Raw genomic sequence first — 18,016 nt, forward strand, 5'->3', positions numbered from 1 at the left:
TTTGTTTGTTATGGCTCGCTTGTCATGGCTGCCGCAGTGAACATGCTCTCCTTCCCTCCACCACCACCACCACCACCTCCTCCTCCCTTCCGCACTGACGGATGAGCGGCAGAAGCCCGCTGTTGTGGAGTTAATAGGCGCACGCAAACAAACACGCGCCGCGGGCAGAAGCCGACTAGCAGATGCCCAACGTAAACATCGTGCGGGACTGACGCTCGCGGCTCGCTGTTGCGGTTTGCGTGCTTTGTCGGATTCGTCCGCGGATTTTCAAGTCTGGCGAAGTATTGGGGAAGGACTTTTAAAAGAGAAAAATGCTATTGCCCCGCGGTTTTAGCCGCTAAAAGCGGTACACGGTTTAGCGTTCTAACCTGGAGAGTTGATCCAAAAATGGAAGCTGGGCCGCGGTGTTGAGGTTAAGTTCGGCTAATGAGGACGCTTGTGATGGTTTCACAAAGTGCACATTTCTCTCGCCCTCCCCACACCCCTCTCACCCAGCCTGTCCGCATGACCCACAACAGCTGCACTCGCGAGCAAATTTGAGTCTCGCACACACGCACACGCACACACGCACACGCACGCACGCACGCACACGCGCGCGTTTCTGAGAAAGGCTTGCGTGTGAAAGGCACTAAAGTAACGTGTGCGCTAAACTCACGGTAACGGTTACGACTTGAAGTGTGCGAACACCATTCGTAAAATGCACGTGCACGTGTGTGCAACGGCAACGCTTGAACCGTGCGCTTTGCGTGTGTGCAAACTCACACCCGTGCACACTTGAGATGTTGACTCGCATGTACGCAATTCATTATTTGGCTTCTAAACGCCGACAGTACAATTGTCCGCTCGCACATGCAACAGAGATCACTTGTACATACTCTTAGTTCTTTTGGTAAAGTCACGTAGGTAAAAAAATTTAATTAATAAAATAAAATAATAAAAATCACGACGTTTCGGAGGCAACACAAGTCTCCGTCATCAGGTGGGACCGTCACAGCCAGATTTGCTGCATCAAGTGAAATCTGGCTGTGACGGTCCCACCTGATGACAGAGACTTGTGTTGCCTCCGAAACGTCGTGATTTTTTTCGTATTTTATTTTATACATTTTTATTTCATTTTTTACCTACGTGACTTCACCGAAAAAACTAAGAGTATGAATCCTTGCAGTCACGAAAGCTTCAAATCTAGAATCACTTGTCCAGCCAACTTGCACACCTAAATTGGGCAGCGTTGGTCGTTCGCGGTTTGAATCCGGCGGCCTGCCTTGGTTATTGTTTGCGGGTGCGTTGACCCATAATGATACGCGCCGTATAATAACACGCAGTAGTGGGATAGGGCAGCAGAAGTAACGGAGAGGGCGATATCGGAGCAGTGAGCCACCGGCGCTCGACTGAGATTCTGATTTCAAACCCGGGCCGGCGTCCCATCGTTGCTTCCAGGTTGCCGAGTGTAATGGGAGATGCACAATTTCCGTCTCGTGTTGACAACGAGAGAGATCTCTGTGTGAATGTGCGACTCTCGCGCGCTTTTTATCTTCTGGCGAAGTTTCCCGCTGCTTATGCCGCGCCGACTGGGGAGCTGCAGGAGGATCTCTCTTCGTCTCGCGAGTAAACTTTCATTTTCAACACTCGCCACGAAAAAATGACAGCCCGCAGCCCCTAACCCTGGCAGTATTGCTCACCTTCAGACCAGTGCTATCCATCATGTCAACTGAACCCCAGGCATAGCCCCGGACCTTCACGCGTACTCTTCCACACGTGATGACGGTCACGAAGCAGTCCTTTTAAAGAGCTGCATGCGCTTCCTGAGGCCCCAGGCCGGTGACCCCCTGTCCCAGTCTTAAGCGTTAGTCTTTAAGCCTGCACTCGTAGTTGTTAACCTGGGGGTGCGAGATGCCCTTTCTGGGGGTGCGAGACATGGCCAGATTTTATTAGACGGTAAATCATCGAAAACACAAATTAAGCACGGGCAACGTTAAGTACAACTACTTTGTTTCGTCAAACCCCTACGTATTTATTGATATTATACATTATTGTAATTATTGAGAACCATACCCAAACCTAACTCTGGGCCCACGGGCAAACTCTCCTGGGCCCACGCCAAACTCTTAATTATGTTTTTCAAACCCAAGGCAAACGAGTGCCTCTCTTCGTGGCATTGATTTGTTGCGCATGCCGGGTACGGGTACCCGTTTGCCACCCTGGTGCGGCCGGGTACGGGTACGGGTAGGCCGTGAGTCACTGGTGAGTAACCGTTTGTCACTCATTTCAGGTAGGGTACGGGTAAGGAATGGGTACCCGTACCCAGCCGGGTACGGGTAGGGAATGGGTACCCGTACCCGGCCGGGTACGGGTACGGTTACCCATTTGCGACCCTGGTGCGGCCGGGTACGGGTATGGGTAAGGAATCAAAACCCGTTTGCGACCTCTGACGCTTGTAGAGGGGAGGCGGCCACGCGGGGGGGGGGCGGGGGGCGCGCACGTACTTTTTTGTTGGCCACGAGCATCGCATCGTGGCGTTTTCTGCGGCGCCGTTAAGCGCAAGCCGGGGGGGGGGTATCGTCACGGAATCGTCACGGTATCGTGACGGTATCGTGACGGTATCGTCACGGTATCGTATCTTGCCCGCTGGCGCTGTTGCGGCACTAACCGCACGCGTGTCCTTTGCTGAGCAGAAGCACGTGTCGTCGTCCGTGGTTGGGTTTGCCGGAGCCAAGCGCTTCGGTTTTCGTCTGTTCGTTAATCAGGGAAGTGTTTGGCCAAGACAATGTCAGAGTTGTGTTTTTTGTTTGCATTATGACTGCAGGTATTGCGGTCTATGCAAACATGACTCCTTGTAAAAAAAGGTGTCAGTTTTGTTGCCAGATAGAAGGGTAAAAAAAACTATTATATTTTTTACTGGTAAATGAGGTTCCAATGGTGTAAATGCTTACCCCGAGCTCTCATACTCTGATGGTGCATTGTCTTTGAGTTGTGCGCCTTTCGGCGTCATCTGGTCCAACCCATGTGAGACTAGGCTCTAAGGAAAGCTGTCTCGGGTGTGGACCAATCAACTTCAAGGACAGTGCATACTTTATCAGAGTTATGTTTTTTGTTTGCAGTCCGACCTTGTGTATTGTGGTCAATGCAAACATGACTCCTTGTAAAAAAAGGTGTCAGTTTTGTTGCCAGATAGAAGGGTTAAAAAACTATTATCAAGACAATGTCTGTTTATACAAAGGGGGGGGGGGGGTCCCTGGGAGGCGGTGGAGGGATGAGAGAGTTCTACTTTTTATTTCGTCTTTTCAACGCTTTTATTTGACTCGTTATTTATTTACATTTTCGATAGGGGGGTGGCTGAGGCACCTCGGAGGTCAAAGTGTCGAGTCCGGCACCGCTGAGATCCTGCGTTCGATTCGAGGTTTTCATCCCCCCCCCCTCGACCTCCTGTGTGCAGTGTTGTTTGAAGGTCTCCGCCTGATTTACAATGATTGCACGTAAAATTTCGATTTAAAGCTTTCGTGACTGCAGGGCCACAACGCAAGCAGCTTGCGTTGTGGCCGAAACGTCGTGAGAATTGTTTTATTATGTTTTATTTTTATTATTTTATTACTTCCCTTCTACGTGACTTTACCGAAAGAACCAAGAAGAAAAATGATTGCACGCACAAAAAACTCCTATTAAATTAGTTTCCCCCCCTACCAAACACCACCACCACCACCACCGGCCATAATTTGGCTGAATTCCAGCTCTGAGAGTTAAACTCTCACTTTGGATGCCATGTGACAAACGCTCATCTCCCGAGTGGAGTGCAGTGCGGGAAAGTGTGACACTATTGTGTCGAGATAAAAAAAATTAACCCGTAAAAACAAAGTTTTTCACTATAAATCCTTTATATGCGTGGCATCGGTTTTATTTTATTATTCACTTCTGTTTTTCTTGAGTAAGAGTTTCATTTTTATCACATTGGTATTTTAAATTAAATATGAAATTTTTTTTTCCAAAAAGTGGAAAATTTTGGAAAAAATTTTTGACGCAAATAAATTGTCACGCACAACGGGTCTGTGTGCAAAATGTCAGCTCGATTGGATCACGGGAAGTGGGTTAAAAAACGACCGAAAGATTTGCACGGTCGTAAGCGCGCAAGCAAGCAAGTGAACTTAATATAAAGGATTTATAAAGAGACCCACTTGAAAAGGTTTTCCAGAAGAAGTTGTGGTTTTATTTTGGGATTTTTCTCCGGGTCCTCCAGTTTTTCCCCTCCACATTTAGAATCAACATCACGACGCGTTTAGATTATTTGGCTGCTACACATTTCCACGTGATGATGCTGAGCTGCCACTTCGTTGACCTATCGTATGTGTGGCCAGGTCGCTTCTGGCAAAGAGCTTCATAGCTCATCTGATTCCTCCTGCAGTATAAATAAAGATTCTGATTCCAGTGTTAGTCTCGATGTGTTCTGCCCAAGCCCACTTTCATAAACCGGAGATATGACGTCCATCCCTGGCGTATGTTGATCAATAGGATTCTTCTTCTTGGTTCTTTCGGTAAAGTCACGTAGAATGGAAATAATCAAATAATAAAAATTTAACAATTTTCACGACGTTTCGGCCACAACGCAAGCAGCCGTCCTCAGGTGGAGAACAGGTCTGTCTCCTCGACGGCTGCTTGCGTTGTGGCCGAAACGTCGTGAGAATAATTTTATTATGTTTTATTTTTATTATTTTATTATTTCCATTCTACGTGACTTTACCGAAAGAACCAAGAAGATGAATCCCTGCTGTCACGAAAGCTTTAAATCGAAATTCAATAGGATTCTGTTTCTCTCGATGTGTACGTTCCACTGGAGTGTGCTTCTCGCGCTTCTGATTCATTGTGTGCTTCTTTGCATCGTCGGTGTTCGTGTTTCCGATCCACGTTGTCGAAGCGGGGTGGTGACGTGCACTTGTCCAAAGTGTCCATCTTCAGGCACAGTGCGTGCATGCGCGCGCGCATGTGTTTCAAATGCATCGCGCTGGCATTTTGTATCGGTTCCCATCCGCATTATTTGTCCGCGTGCATTTGTCGCAAAATCCGAATCGGGAAGCATTTAAGTTGGAAGCAGCGGGCGGAATATGTGACCGCGTATAATTATACGTAATTATTGAGTATTTCATCGAATGCCGAGACGACAAGAACGCACTATTATTTACCTCCAAGTCGCCTCCAGTGCGGAGGTATACTGTTAACCGTTATTAAATTGCGGTTACTTTTAATCGCAAACTGATGTTGTGTTGCCATTATTATATGAAGACAAAAGAAGGGGTCCCCCTGTTAGTCTGCGCGTAGACTGTCGGCGCAAGTGCTGTCGGCGAGAACCTATTAAAGTCGGCGCCATGCACGAGGGGGTGGCATGTCCCCAACACTACGCCCAGGCCTCCTTTGTCTCCCCATTGCGGATGCTCACTCACCGCACCGCCGTGCCCATCAAAGGCCTCGGTTGACCAAGCGGGAGGCTTGGAACGGGTTCGAGTACAAGGTTTGGAAATCGTAACTCGGCACGTGCGTATGCACACGCTTGCCGCTACCCTTCCGGTCTTGACTGTGAATCACAACATCGTCTCGCGTTACCGCCACTTTGGGCCTATGCCCTTGCCAATATTGAGAGCTTGCCAAAAAGTGACTTGGGGCATTCTCATGCCGGCGATCAATCGGTGCCCGTCAAGTTAGCAGCTTTTTTTCTTCACATCCCTTGAAATCGTTCAACTAAAACCACAGCCACGGGCGTGACCTCGGTGACAGAAGCTCGCTTGTAGGTAATTTCAAATCCCTGAGGCAGCACTACTAAGATTTTAGGTTTTAGAACCCGGGCCGATGTCCCGTTGTCCTGCCGGGTTGGCAAATGTAATGGGTTGATGGTTTCTTCGAGCTCTGGGTACATTTAGTCTTTTGACATCGGGGGGGGGGGGGGGGGGGAAGAAAAAAAGTGCTCCTCCCGGCGGGCAGGAGTTCACCTCGTGTTGACACGAGAAGGCCCCGTTGAATGTGGTTCACCACGTTCGTAGCGCAGCGTGCCGTGCTAAGCAGATCTGCCGCCCGTTCGCCACTTCTAGCGATTGTGACCGTTGGTATTTGGGATGCTTCAATGACATTCTTAAGATTCAAAGTGATTTGTCAAACAAAGATGCAGATCCCCCCCTGTGTAGCCTTGACAGACCGTAGGGGCGAATGCTGTTAGTGAGCACCTATGAAGGCTGGCACGGCACATGAGGGGGTCGGTGGCCAGCATCATGCCCGACCGCCTTTGTCTCCCTAGTGACGATGTTTGTATATCACATCAGGTACTCGGGGAGTCTCAGGAACCGGCTCAGATAATCGTCACATTGTTGTTGGCCGTGAGCGGGAATCGAAGTCGTGTTGCCGGGTTCGTAGCGCTAACTGCAACGCCACTGCTCTAACACACGCGCGCGCACAAACCGCGTGCCCCTATCCAGCAACTTTGAGCCACCAAAATCCGCCCACCCAAGCGTACCGAGGGCAAATCTGCGTTCAATGGGCGACAGGGCGTTCAGTAGTCGGCCGCCTCGTTTGTGGAATGTCTTGCCCCGGTCCGAAAGGGACGTTCCGTTGGCCGAGGTTTTTTAGGATGACTCAGAAAACCACGTTTATTTTCTCTTGCGTATCACCGTCTGTGTAAGGGGGGGGGGGGTTGTTTTCGTCTTGGTTTTAACTTTAAGGGTTTTTACTGACTGGGAGTGTGTTGGAAAGTGGTGTGTGGCCTTGTATGGATGGCACTATGTACAACGGAGGTTTACTTGCTTACTAACAGACCTTTACATCTACCTAATATTATTTTAATAATTTTTTAGTATGCTTAAGGTGACTTTAAAATACAGGATATGAAAACAAAAATGTGAATTTGTCCTCTGCACAAAATTATACTCCTCCACTCAATTGTAATAATAATAATTATTGGAGTAGATAAAGCGACCTCAAGCAATCGTTCTCAGGGCGATTGTGACAATACGTTTGACCAATTGGTTGTATTTAAATCACGTGCAGTGCAAGTTCGGAGTGTTTACAAGGTTGCGCCGAGAATGATGAAATCTTGCAGGAAGGAATCAGATTAGTTTTGACGAAAATGCGTGCAGGTTTTTCGAGCGGTTATTGTTATCTCTTTGGACAACAGTTCTATTCAGAAGAATAGGGTCGGGTGACTGAGATGGAATGCACCTTCTAGAAGGGTCTAACGTGTGTGTTACGCCTATGGCCAATGCACAGCGAGTGTTCCCCGTCTCGTCACATCTCAGAAGCTAAGCAGCTTTGAGCCTGGATAGTGCTTGGATGGGTGTCTGCTACGTAGGCTTCGGCAAGGTAAGGTAAAAGTGTAAAAACAACGAGCCTACCTTTACCCTACCTTTTACCTTACCACAATACAATCACTCTACCCTACCTTTTACCCTTTAGCAGGTAAGGTAAAAGGTAAAAATCAACGAGCCTACCTTTTACCCTACCCTTTACCCTTACCCCTTGGCATGTCAACACCTTTACCCTTTTACCCGGTAAAAAGGGTACAATTACCTTACCTTGCCGAGGCCTACTGCTACGCACAAACAAGTTGTGTTGCAGGGCTTGCAGGGGCTATCTGGTGATCAGCAGAGCGCAGTGCAGGGAACATCCATTGCTGCGCTGTATGTTTATACTTACAGGCACAGGCTGTTCTCCGATAACGCGTGTTATTGTTGTTTTCATGACGCGAATCGTATAGAACGGGATAATGAATGTTTTAGGGAGCACATTTTTTATTACGCGGAAAGAGAATTGGATATAACGCGATCGAGCGAACGGAGCTACGTCGCGCGAGGGGGGATTGGTTGAGAACGGCTGCCTCGGCGTAGCGTCATCGCACACGGCATTGGGATGCTGCTGGATGCTTCTAGATGCTACCCACGCGCCTCAGTTGTTGTTCGGCCTGCGTACGCATTTCGCGTGTTATGGCGGACTGTGCTTTACCCTATAATATATATTATTGATTATCGTAACGCGATTTTTCCATAACGCGGCGTTCTTCAGGGACGCAACTACCGCCGCGTTATGGGAATAACACACTGCGTATATCCCGCCCACAACCCCCCCTTCTTTTGCCAACCCGCACTGACAAACTTGGTGAAGTATGGTCGCAATAACCCGCGTATGGCATGCACTGGGCTTGGGGATGCCGCTCGCCCAGTCGTGGATTGACAGCCTGGGCTCTAACGTGCACGGCCATTGTTTCACTCGCAACTTCCGTATCCGTGTGGCACGCCGCGGAACAAGGGAGCCGAGTCACATTTTTGTCGACAAGACAGAGTCTGACAGACATGTTCTTCTCCTGAGGACGGCTGCTTGCGTTGTGGCCGAAACGTCGTGAGAATTATTTTGTTATGTTTTATTTTTATTATTTTATTTCTTTCCTTCTCCGTGACTTTACCGAAAGAACCAAGAAGATGAATCCCTGCAGTCACGAAAGTTTTAAATCGAAATATAGGAGTCCCTGTACGAGTTATTTGAAATTGTACATTTCCTCAGTGAGGATGTTATTATTTATCCTTTCCGCGGGCCCCCCCCCCCCCCCCCCAGTCGTAGCCTCGCAAGACCACCAGGCGTTTGCGGAACCAAGGTTGGGAACCTTTGATGTACTTTTATAAAATATTAAAACAAGGACCACTCTGTTTTTGCAGTGATTTGTAACGGAGCCGATAGGATACATATTACAACGGCTGGAAATATCGTGTCCTTTCGTCTCGGCATGTATTCACAAGGACTCCAAAACCCTAAGGCCAGCCTCCGTACGAAACTCCGCACACGGATTGTTTGAAGCTCAGAGTTGTGCAAGTATTTGTTGGGGGGGGGGGAGAATGGGCAACAACTTATTTTTACAAAAAGTTTTTTATTTTCAAAATAATGATTGGCATTTATTTGTAAGGCGCCATCCGCTAATGTCTCAAGGCGCCTTGTTAGGATAAGGAAAGGGGTCAAGAGAGACGAAGCTAAATAAAATAAACTGACTTAAGAACACATCGGTTTTAATTCGTAGGCTTTCGTGAACCAATATTATCCACGAGAGGTTTTTGTTGGGTTAGATCACCCGATCGCCCGATATAACCCAACAAAAAACTTCTACTACGGTTAAGAAAGATGTGGTTTTAAGACGAGACATGTAAGTGTCCGAATTCATATTCTTAGGTTTTTTCGGTAAAGTCACGTAGGTAAAATTTTTTTATTAATAAAAGTAAAATAAAATAAAAATCACGACGTCACTTGATACAGCTGTCGGGCTGTGATGGTTCCACCTGAAGACGAAAGCTTGTGTTGCCTCCGAAACGTCGTGATTTTTATTTTATTCTACTTTTATTAATTTAAATTTCTTACCTACGTGACTTTACCGAAAAAACCAAGAATATGAATCCTTGCAGTCACGAAAGCTTCAAATCTAGAATTAGTGTCCGAATTATCGGATGAACGGATTTCCAACGGTAGCGAAATTCCACAAACGGTGGCGCGGACACGGCTAGTGGCCTCACGCCCCCAGGAATGCAGCCGGGATGGAGGCACGCACAGAAGGCCAGAGTCTGCAGATCTTAACGACCTTTGAGAGGGGTTGGTACGGATTAATTGACTCGCGAATGTTTTCAAAAGTAACATTTTGTTGTTAATCAGGACTGTTGGGACACGTATCTGTGGGTGTAAATTTAGCACGTAGGCTTTCGCGAACAATATCCATAACAGAGGTTTTTTTGGGGGGGGGTTAGATCGCGTAAATATAAATGTGTCAAATTTCGATTTAAAGCTTTCGTGACTGCAGGGATTCATCTTCTTGGTTCTTTCGGTAAAGTCACGTAGAAGAGAAGTAATAATATAATAAAAATAAAACATAATAAAATCAAATAATTCTCAATATAAATGTGTCCTTAAACCCGCCACCACCAAACACAGGCATTTAGTAAGGTTTGTCGCGTTAACATAACATGCCAATTCGTTACTAGTACAGCACACCGGTGTGTTTAGAGAGTAAACCCACAACTTTTAGTTAGTTATGATTACTGGCGAAACGTCTTACTCAAATCGTGGAAATGTTGTGGTTTTACTCTCCAACACGCAACCGGTGTGCTGAAGCAGTAACCACTTGGCACAGTCTGTTTACGTGACACAGCCTTGCTAGTTGGCTGTGTCGGATGGTGGCGGGTTTAACGACACATTTATATATGCACGCGATCTAACCCAAGACAACCTCAGTTATGTGGGTGTTCAGTTAGTCTGCCTGTGTGTATTGTGCTCATTTGCGTTTCTGGGCGCAGATTTCTTTGCGTGGTTAAAAAAATCCCCTAGCAAATGGGAGGCTCCCTTAATAGACTGGCCTGCCGCCTTTTTTTGTTTACCCAGGGACGATTTATGTTTTTGAAAAGTGGCTCGTGCTGAAAGAGCAGACCCATTTGTCGAACATTTCCAAGCCGCAGATCTCACCAGAACGTTTCGTAATGTGGAAAACTTTAACGTTGGAATGGATCATGTTTGAATAAAAATGTCGTAAAAATTGCCGTGCAATCTCTTGCAATAAGATGAGTTTAACTACGCTTTAAATTTGGTCTTCATTGGAACATTTATTTACATAGGCCTATAAGTGCCAGCGAATATACTCTAATGTAAATTGTGTAAATTACACTTAGTTTAGTATTCCCACCACCTCGCACAATTTCACTTTACAATTGCAATTGTACAAGAGAGGCGTTACAATTATAAGCGGGCATTGCCACCATTTTCGACGTGCATTTCAAACGTTTGAAAGGTGCGCGTACTCATTAGCAACGCTTTGCAGCTGAGGTTGAAAAGCGTTGCGGTATTTGCACTACAGCTCTGGCCATCCGTAGCGGGTCATCATGATTCTCATATTGATTATCTCATCTTCTTGGTTCTTTCGGTAAAGTCACGTAGAAAGGAAGTAATACAATGATAAAAATAAAACATAATAAAATAATTCTCACGACGTTTCGGCCACAACGCAAGCAGCCGTCCTCAGGTGAAGACCAGGTCTGTCGGGGAGACAGCGTCTGAATGAAACAGCACACGAGCTTGGAGCGTATATTTAAGCTGGGTTGGAAGGGGGGGAAAGGGCGCTTCGAAATTTTTTTTTATTATGTTTTATTTTTATTATTTTATTACTTCCCTTCTACGTGACTTTACCGAAAGAACCAAGAAGATGAATCCCTGCAGTCACGAAAGCTTTAAATCGAAAAATTGATTATCTCATGTAAATAATCATCGTCACGATCCATGGGCTGATAGCCCGTAGTTGTCCGCTGCACATTTCCACATTTGTTTACACTTTCCTCTCTGTCTTCTAGTGCCAATACGCTCAAATAGTGGTTCACATCTTTCTGGCACCGATCTCTTATCTCGTCGTCATCGTCATCAAGCCATTCTCTTTAACACGCAGAGCCTCACCATTCTGGCGAATTGCCCGATGATGCTGGATGCAATTACCAGCGAAACGTCGTACTCAAAAAAAAATTGTAAATGTTGTGGTTTCACGCTTCAACACACCGGTGGGCTAAAGCAGTGAACTATTTGTCTTTTGTCAACGTGACACTTTTTTTACTGATTGGCCGTGTCGGGTGGTGGAGGGTTACAACACATTTATATATAACGCGATCTAAACGTTGATTATGAAGCCATTCTCTGTTAGGTCTTCCGCTCTTTCCAATTCCTTCCTTTTATTTCTGAACAACAAGAACAACAACACTTTTTATTTTCCTGTTGTTGTTCATCCTACATTTAGTCCCAGTTTTCCTTCGTCAGCACTGCCTGCATCATCAGGTCTTCTTCTATGTGCAACATTTTAAAATAATAGGTCGGTATAAAGTTCTGTTGCTATCAGGAAGTCAACCCAATTGGTTATTGGCCGTTGTTCGGGTTAAGCAAAGTCCACTATCATTGCTTTTAACGCCTTGGCTGCAAAGCGCAATGTTTATATTTTAACTGGATCGGAGTGGTAACCGCATCAATCTTTTTTTGGGCGGATTTTCGTTGGGTTTTGGTCAACTCTGCTTGGCCATATAAGAGGCTTACCCTGGAGCAAACAGGTAAAAATTGATGGCGTGATTATACAACGTGTCTCGCGGCGTCACACTCCACGAAGGCCTCAACCGTATTTGACCTTGACAATCGAAACTTTATTCCACGTGACGTAATCACGTTTGCAATTAACTTGTTATCTTTAAACATACATGCAGTTGAGGCCTAGTGGCCCCCTCGGGCCAGGCCTGCCTCACCTGGTTTCCCTGCCTGGATCCCCGTGCCTTTGCAAGCAAGGGAATCCCGGGAGAAGCCTGGGTGTGGGCCCACGTCACTGATTGTCATCATCAGCCAGGGTCTGTCTCCGCTGTTGGAAGGAGATCTATAAAAACTGATTTGTTCTTGTTGCCCGATCCACCGCGTGTTCCTCTCTCTCTGGCCGTGTAATTCCTTGCATGCATCTCGCCGTGCTTGTTATCACCTCCGTCATGCTCGATCCACGGCTACCTGAAGATCAAAATGATGTCGTTAAACCCTCGTACGTTCTACAATGCATGTGCTCCGCTTTCCATATCTCGGTGCAATTCAAATTGTTCATCTCTCCATGCCTCTTTGAACAGTCTCCGTTATCTGCGCGCTTGCCGTTCTACTTCCTCGATGTCCATGTTTCTGATCCATGTCATTGCAGGTAATATTCATTCATGAGTGAACTAAAACACACGTGAGTGTTGGATGTACTCAGAAAAACTAACGTTTCATCCTTGCTGGGATTGTAATGGACATTCAGTTATGTACACGAGTCAAACCATTGACTGGTTCCATGATTAAAACTGTATATAATCAGGTTTAACTTACACCAAAAATGTATGATTAGTATTTTGAATGTGAGGTTGCCCAATGTTTGAAACTGGCCTCATCATTATTAAAGATTTCACATCCTTCACAATCGTACACGCTCATTCGTGCCTCTGCCAAACATTGAACGCACAGCTGCTGCAGAAATCTCACGGAACCAAACAGCCATAACCTGGCATTCGAACGACGACGGCAAATTTATAAACTCGACCCCCAAGCAGTTTGCGATTTGTAGCAAAAAAAAACCCGTTACGGTGTTGCTTCCCCGCCCGCCCGCCCGCTCGCCGGTGCGAAGAAAGACAACATTGTTGGGCGCCTTGCGGCACAGTACCCGCGTAGGTGCGAGCGCGCCGATGCGTTCTTGCGGTGCTCGCTAAAAGGCACAGGTCTTGGCAGCCCGCGGGCTCGCACAAAGCCTCGGGGCTGTGGGAGGCTTTGGCCTGCGATTGCAACGGTCTGATGCGCCTCAATGGCAGTGTGACGTTGTGCGCGCCGCCGCTCTGCTGACCGGGGGGGGGGGGTGCTGGCCCCGGTAGCTCGGGGAAGTGCACCGGTGCAGACGCAGCCGTGAGGCCCTCTGGGTGGATCTTTGTGTCCTCGTGAGCCGCGCGCGCGTTTGTGTGTCGGTGTGTGTTGTTCGGCCGGATCGAGGGGGCTAAACGGGCGTGGCACGGGCTAGAGAAGAGATGGAGTGATGTGGTACAGAAGGACGTGGAGCTGAGTGGACTTGCCGATGACTGGTACCAGCAGTGTCAAGATCGGCCTCTGTGGAGGAGGCTCGTGAAGGACGCTACTGGGCAGTTGGAGGCAGTCGCCCTTTAACAACAACGGAGGGCGGAGGAGCGACGCTCACAACAATGAGCGGAGCGCCGGGTGGCTAAGGCACAGCAAGTTGGCACAGTAGGGGGCACAGGTGGTGCATCGGCCAGTCATCTCAGTCGGTCAACCCATGGCACCACCTGGGTCTGCCCTGTGACCTGCCAACGGGCGTTCGACACTTCACGTGGCCTCAACGTGCACATAGCCTGGCACAAGCGCCGTGGTGACGTCACTGACACTTGGTAGCGAATGGCGGCGGTGGTTGTTGTTGTGTGTGTGCGTGGTGGGGAGCAGTATTGTCGCGGTTAGCGCTACACTGTGCTACGAACTCGGTGACCCAAGTTCGATTCCCGCTCACGGCCAACACCAGTGATGATTATCTGAAGCGGTGCTGGACCTCCCTGAGGTTGACTAGGCCTCAAATGAGTACCTGGTGCAGTGTGTGGTAAACATCGCCACTGTGGAGACACAGGCGGTCGGGCGTGGTGCTGGTCACCCACCCCCTCGTGTGCTGTGCCGGCCTTCATAGGTGCTACTCGCTAACAGCACTTGCCCCAACAGTCTGTCAAGGCTATACGGGGGATCTTTGTCTTTGGTTGCCGAGGTATGTCTTTAAATGTGGGACACTTTGGAATCTCCCGACCCCTCGCTCCTTGATTTTGATGAATTGTCACAGGCCGGGGTTGTGATTGGATTTTAAATTTTTTTAGATTAGTAATGGGACGAATCCATCCTGGGTCACGTTCATTCAAACCTGAATTTCAGCTGAATCTGACGGGAGTCTGAATCTTTATTTGCTTGAGTTTAGAAAAGCACAAAATGAAATCAAATTACGAATGTTGCAATGTGCTAAGAACTCTACCAGCAAATTACTAGGCACTCCAACTGCAGCTGCATGAACCCAGCGCGTTGCATGTGACGGATACAATATGCCCCGTAATGTTCAAGTGTGCGAATGGAACCTATACTTCAGTGTATTTGATGTACATAATAAAGGATTTAAGTTTTCGTGACTGCAAGGATCCATACTCTTTGGTGCTTTCGGTAAAGTCACGTAAGTGAAAAAATATATAAAATAAAATCGAAACGTCGTGATTAAATTTATTTATTTCTATTTTTTTATTTCATTTGTTTTTTCACCTACGTGACTTTACCGAAAGAACCAAAGAGTATGTACATAATAAGCTGCATGAGTGCTCGGAAGCATTTAAAGTGTAAATTTAAACACGGTATCCATGTATTGATACATCCCCTGCTGTGATGTGGTGGGAGCTGTTGCCGGATGTAGCCATGGCGTGCGCTGCACCATCAGCACCACGCTCCTCGCAAATTCGCTTCCGGATTCGCGTGCACAAATTTGAGTTTTGTTGAAAACCCGAAATCGAATCCGTGTTCGGAGGGGAGTTGGGGGCTGGTGGCGTGGCGGCATCCTTTGCCGTATTGTATGTTGATTACCCTATCGATCCAACCGATAATGGATATCCGTTGTAATTTATATGCATACATGAACCCCCGCCACCCCCCCCACATTTATCCCCCGTCTATTTAAGACCGAAACAGAAGGAGGATTTCTTCACAACTCTCCGCCTCATGATGCCGGTTGTTGTAATTTTTGGCGAAATGGCACGGTTCTAGAATTGTCGATGTTGTTGTGGGTTTACTGTCCAACACACCGGTGTGCTGAACTAGGAAAGAAATTGCACGTTTTGTTGACGTGGCAAAACCGGGTGGTGGCGGGTTTCACGACACATTTACGCGACCTAACCCAAAACACCCGGATAATTTTATTCGCGAAAACATACGCGTGAAATCCCGTTGCCTGTGCGCACAACAGCTTGGCCGCTTCTCCTCTTCGCCAACCGGCGGGACATCCGCGTGGTGGACGCGGCGGCGTCGTCGCCGCGGGGTGCCGGGCGAACGGCTCGGGCCAACGTCTCCGTGGTGCTGGCCGGCCTGGAGGACGCGGCAGCGCTGGACTACGTCTACGACGAGGGCACCGTCTACTGGAGCGACGTCAGCGACGAGGCCATCAAGCGCGCGCAGCTCAACCGCTCGCTCGTGGTACCGCACGCACGGGACACGCCCCTCGCGGGGGGCACGCGCAGGACACGCACGGGACGCACGCATGGGACACGCACGAGACACGCACGCATGGGACACGCACGGGACACGCACGAGACACGCACGAGACACGCATGGGACACGCACGCATGGGACACGCATGGGACACGCACGAGACACGCACGGGACACGCACGCATGGGACACGCACGCATGGGACACGCACGAGACACGCATGGGACACGCACGCATGGGACACGCACGAGACACGCATGGGACACGCACGAGACACGCATGGGACACGCACGCATGGGACACGCACGAGACACGCATGGGACACGCACGAGACACGCACGGGACACGCATGGGACACGCATGGGACACGCATGGGACACGCACGAGACACGCACGCACGGGACACGCACGGGACACGCACGGGACACGCACGGGACACGCACGCACGAGACACGCATGGGACACGCACGCATGGGACACGCATGGGACACGCACGGGGCACGGGGCACGCACGGGACACGCACGAGACACGTACGCACGGGACACGCACGCACGGGACACGCACGGGACATGCACGCACGGGACACACTTGCTCGGGACACGGTTGGGACACGGGCGGGACACGGGTGGGACACGCGTGCGCGCAAGTTGACCGATGTTTACCGCCGACATTGTACGGCGCGTCTTGTCTCGCCGCACAAAGTGCATTTAGTTGTCGCCAGTCGGTTTTCATTCATTGAGGTTATTTGATTTGTTACACGGATGATCCCGTTTAGCCATTTTCCTGGCTATTTTGCAAGGGAGAAGATAAACAAAGGACAAAAACACAAATATTTCAGAGATTGAGTACAACCAACAAATAGAGGAGCAGTGTGTAACATCGTTATCATCATCATCATCATTATTTGTGTTTCACCACAATGTATTTGTATGCACCTGCATCAATTCTTCTCTCACCAGGGGAGTTGTCAAACGGCAGATGCGCATAACGAGAACGCTCAATATGCACAAGCAGAGCTTGCCGCAGTGTCACAGTTGTGCACGTGCGGCATGTGGTGCCAACCATCGCGGCCACGCATTCCTGCAATTAAACACTTAGGAGCTTTCTTCTTGGTTCTTTCGGTAAAGTCACGTAGAATGGAAATAATAAAATAATAAAAATAAAACATAATAAAATAATTCTCACGACGTTTTCGGCCACAACGCAAGCAGCCGTCCTCAGGTGGAGAACAGGTCTGTCGAGAAGACAGAGTTTGAATGACGCTTTGTCTCTGTCTTCTCGACAGACCTGTTCTCCACCTGATGACGGCTGCTTGCGTTGTGGCCGAAATGTCGTGAGAATTATTTTATTATGTTTTATTTTATTATTTCCATTCTACGTGACTTTACCGAAAGAACCAAGAAGATGAATCCCTGCAGTCACGAAAGCTTTAAATCGGAGCGTTCTCCTTCCGATATTAGGAAGCTACTGGAGCTACACACTTTTAAATCATCCGGAGTGAAAACTCGTTTCTTTAGAACTGCGTGTTGTTGTGTTTAGTTTGTTCTACCGCCACGCCTCTGATCAACACATTTGGCTTCGTACGGTGCGAAAGATGTTCTACATATCGACTTAAAGCTTTCGTGACTGCTTGGATTTATCTTCTTGGTTCTTTCGGTAAAGTCATGTAGAAGGGAAATAATAAAATAAAACATAATAAAATACAATTCTCACGACGTTTCGGCCACAACGCAAGCAGCCGTCCTCAGGTGAATAACAGGTCTGTCATTCAGACGCTGTCTTTCCAACAGACCTATTCTTCACCTGAGGACATCTGCTTGCGTTGTGGCCGAAACGTCGTGAGAATTGTATTTTATTAAGTTTTATTTTATTATTTCCCTTCTACGTGACTTTACTGAAAGAACCAAGAAGATGTTCTACGTACATACGTAGGTGCACGTATATATGTACAGCATGTCACGCCACCAATTTATACGTGGTGTTTGTGCATATGGAATTGCAATAGTGGCAACACAATGCGTTTACATTTCAATTCCGCTACCCAAGTGTACACTTAAGAAATGTGTAAATTGATTTACGGTTGCACACGCACATGCATGCCATTCATCACAACTGTCCGGTTAACTTAGACCGCCCTAACATAACAACAACGGCCGGCACGACGTGACGGTGATGTCACCGTAGCCCACGTGCCAGGCTGGGTGCGCTTTTGAGAGCTCGCGCGAGCAAATCTACGGGACAAGGCCGGCCGTTGTGTGGG

The 18,016-nt window shown here is 48.1% G+C and overlaps 1 protein-coding gene across 1 annotated transcript in view; it reads left to right on the plus strand.

Annotated features, from left to right (window-relative positions):
- Positions 1-18,016, plus strand: part of LOC133342007 (low-density lipoprotein receptor-related protein 6-like) — a 93,506-nt gene that overhangs the window by 17,361 nt on the left and 58,129 nt on the right. The window contains exon 2 of the mRNA XM_061550872.1: positions 15,515-15,741. Coding sequence (XP_061406856.1) covers positions 15,515-15,741 — 227 coding nt within the window. The remainder of the gene's footprint in view (positions 1-15,514; positions 15,742-18,016) is intronic.

This window comes from Lethenteron reissneri, chromosome 2, assembly GCF_015708825.2.
Source record: "Lethenteron reissneri isolate LAM-NWPU_2019-01 chromosome 2, ASM1570882v1, whole genome shotgun sequence".
NCBI classification, from domain to species: Eukaryota; Metazoa; Chordata; class Hyperoartia; order Petromyzontiformes; family Petromyzontidae; genus Lethenteron; species Lethenteron reissneri.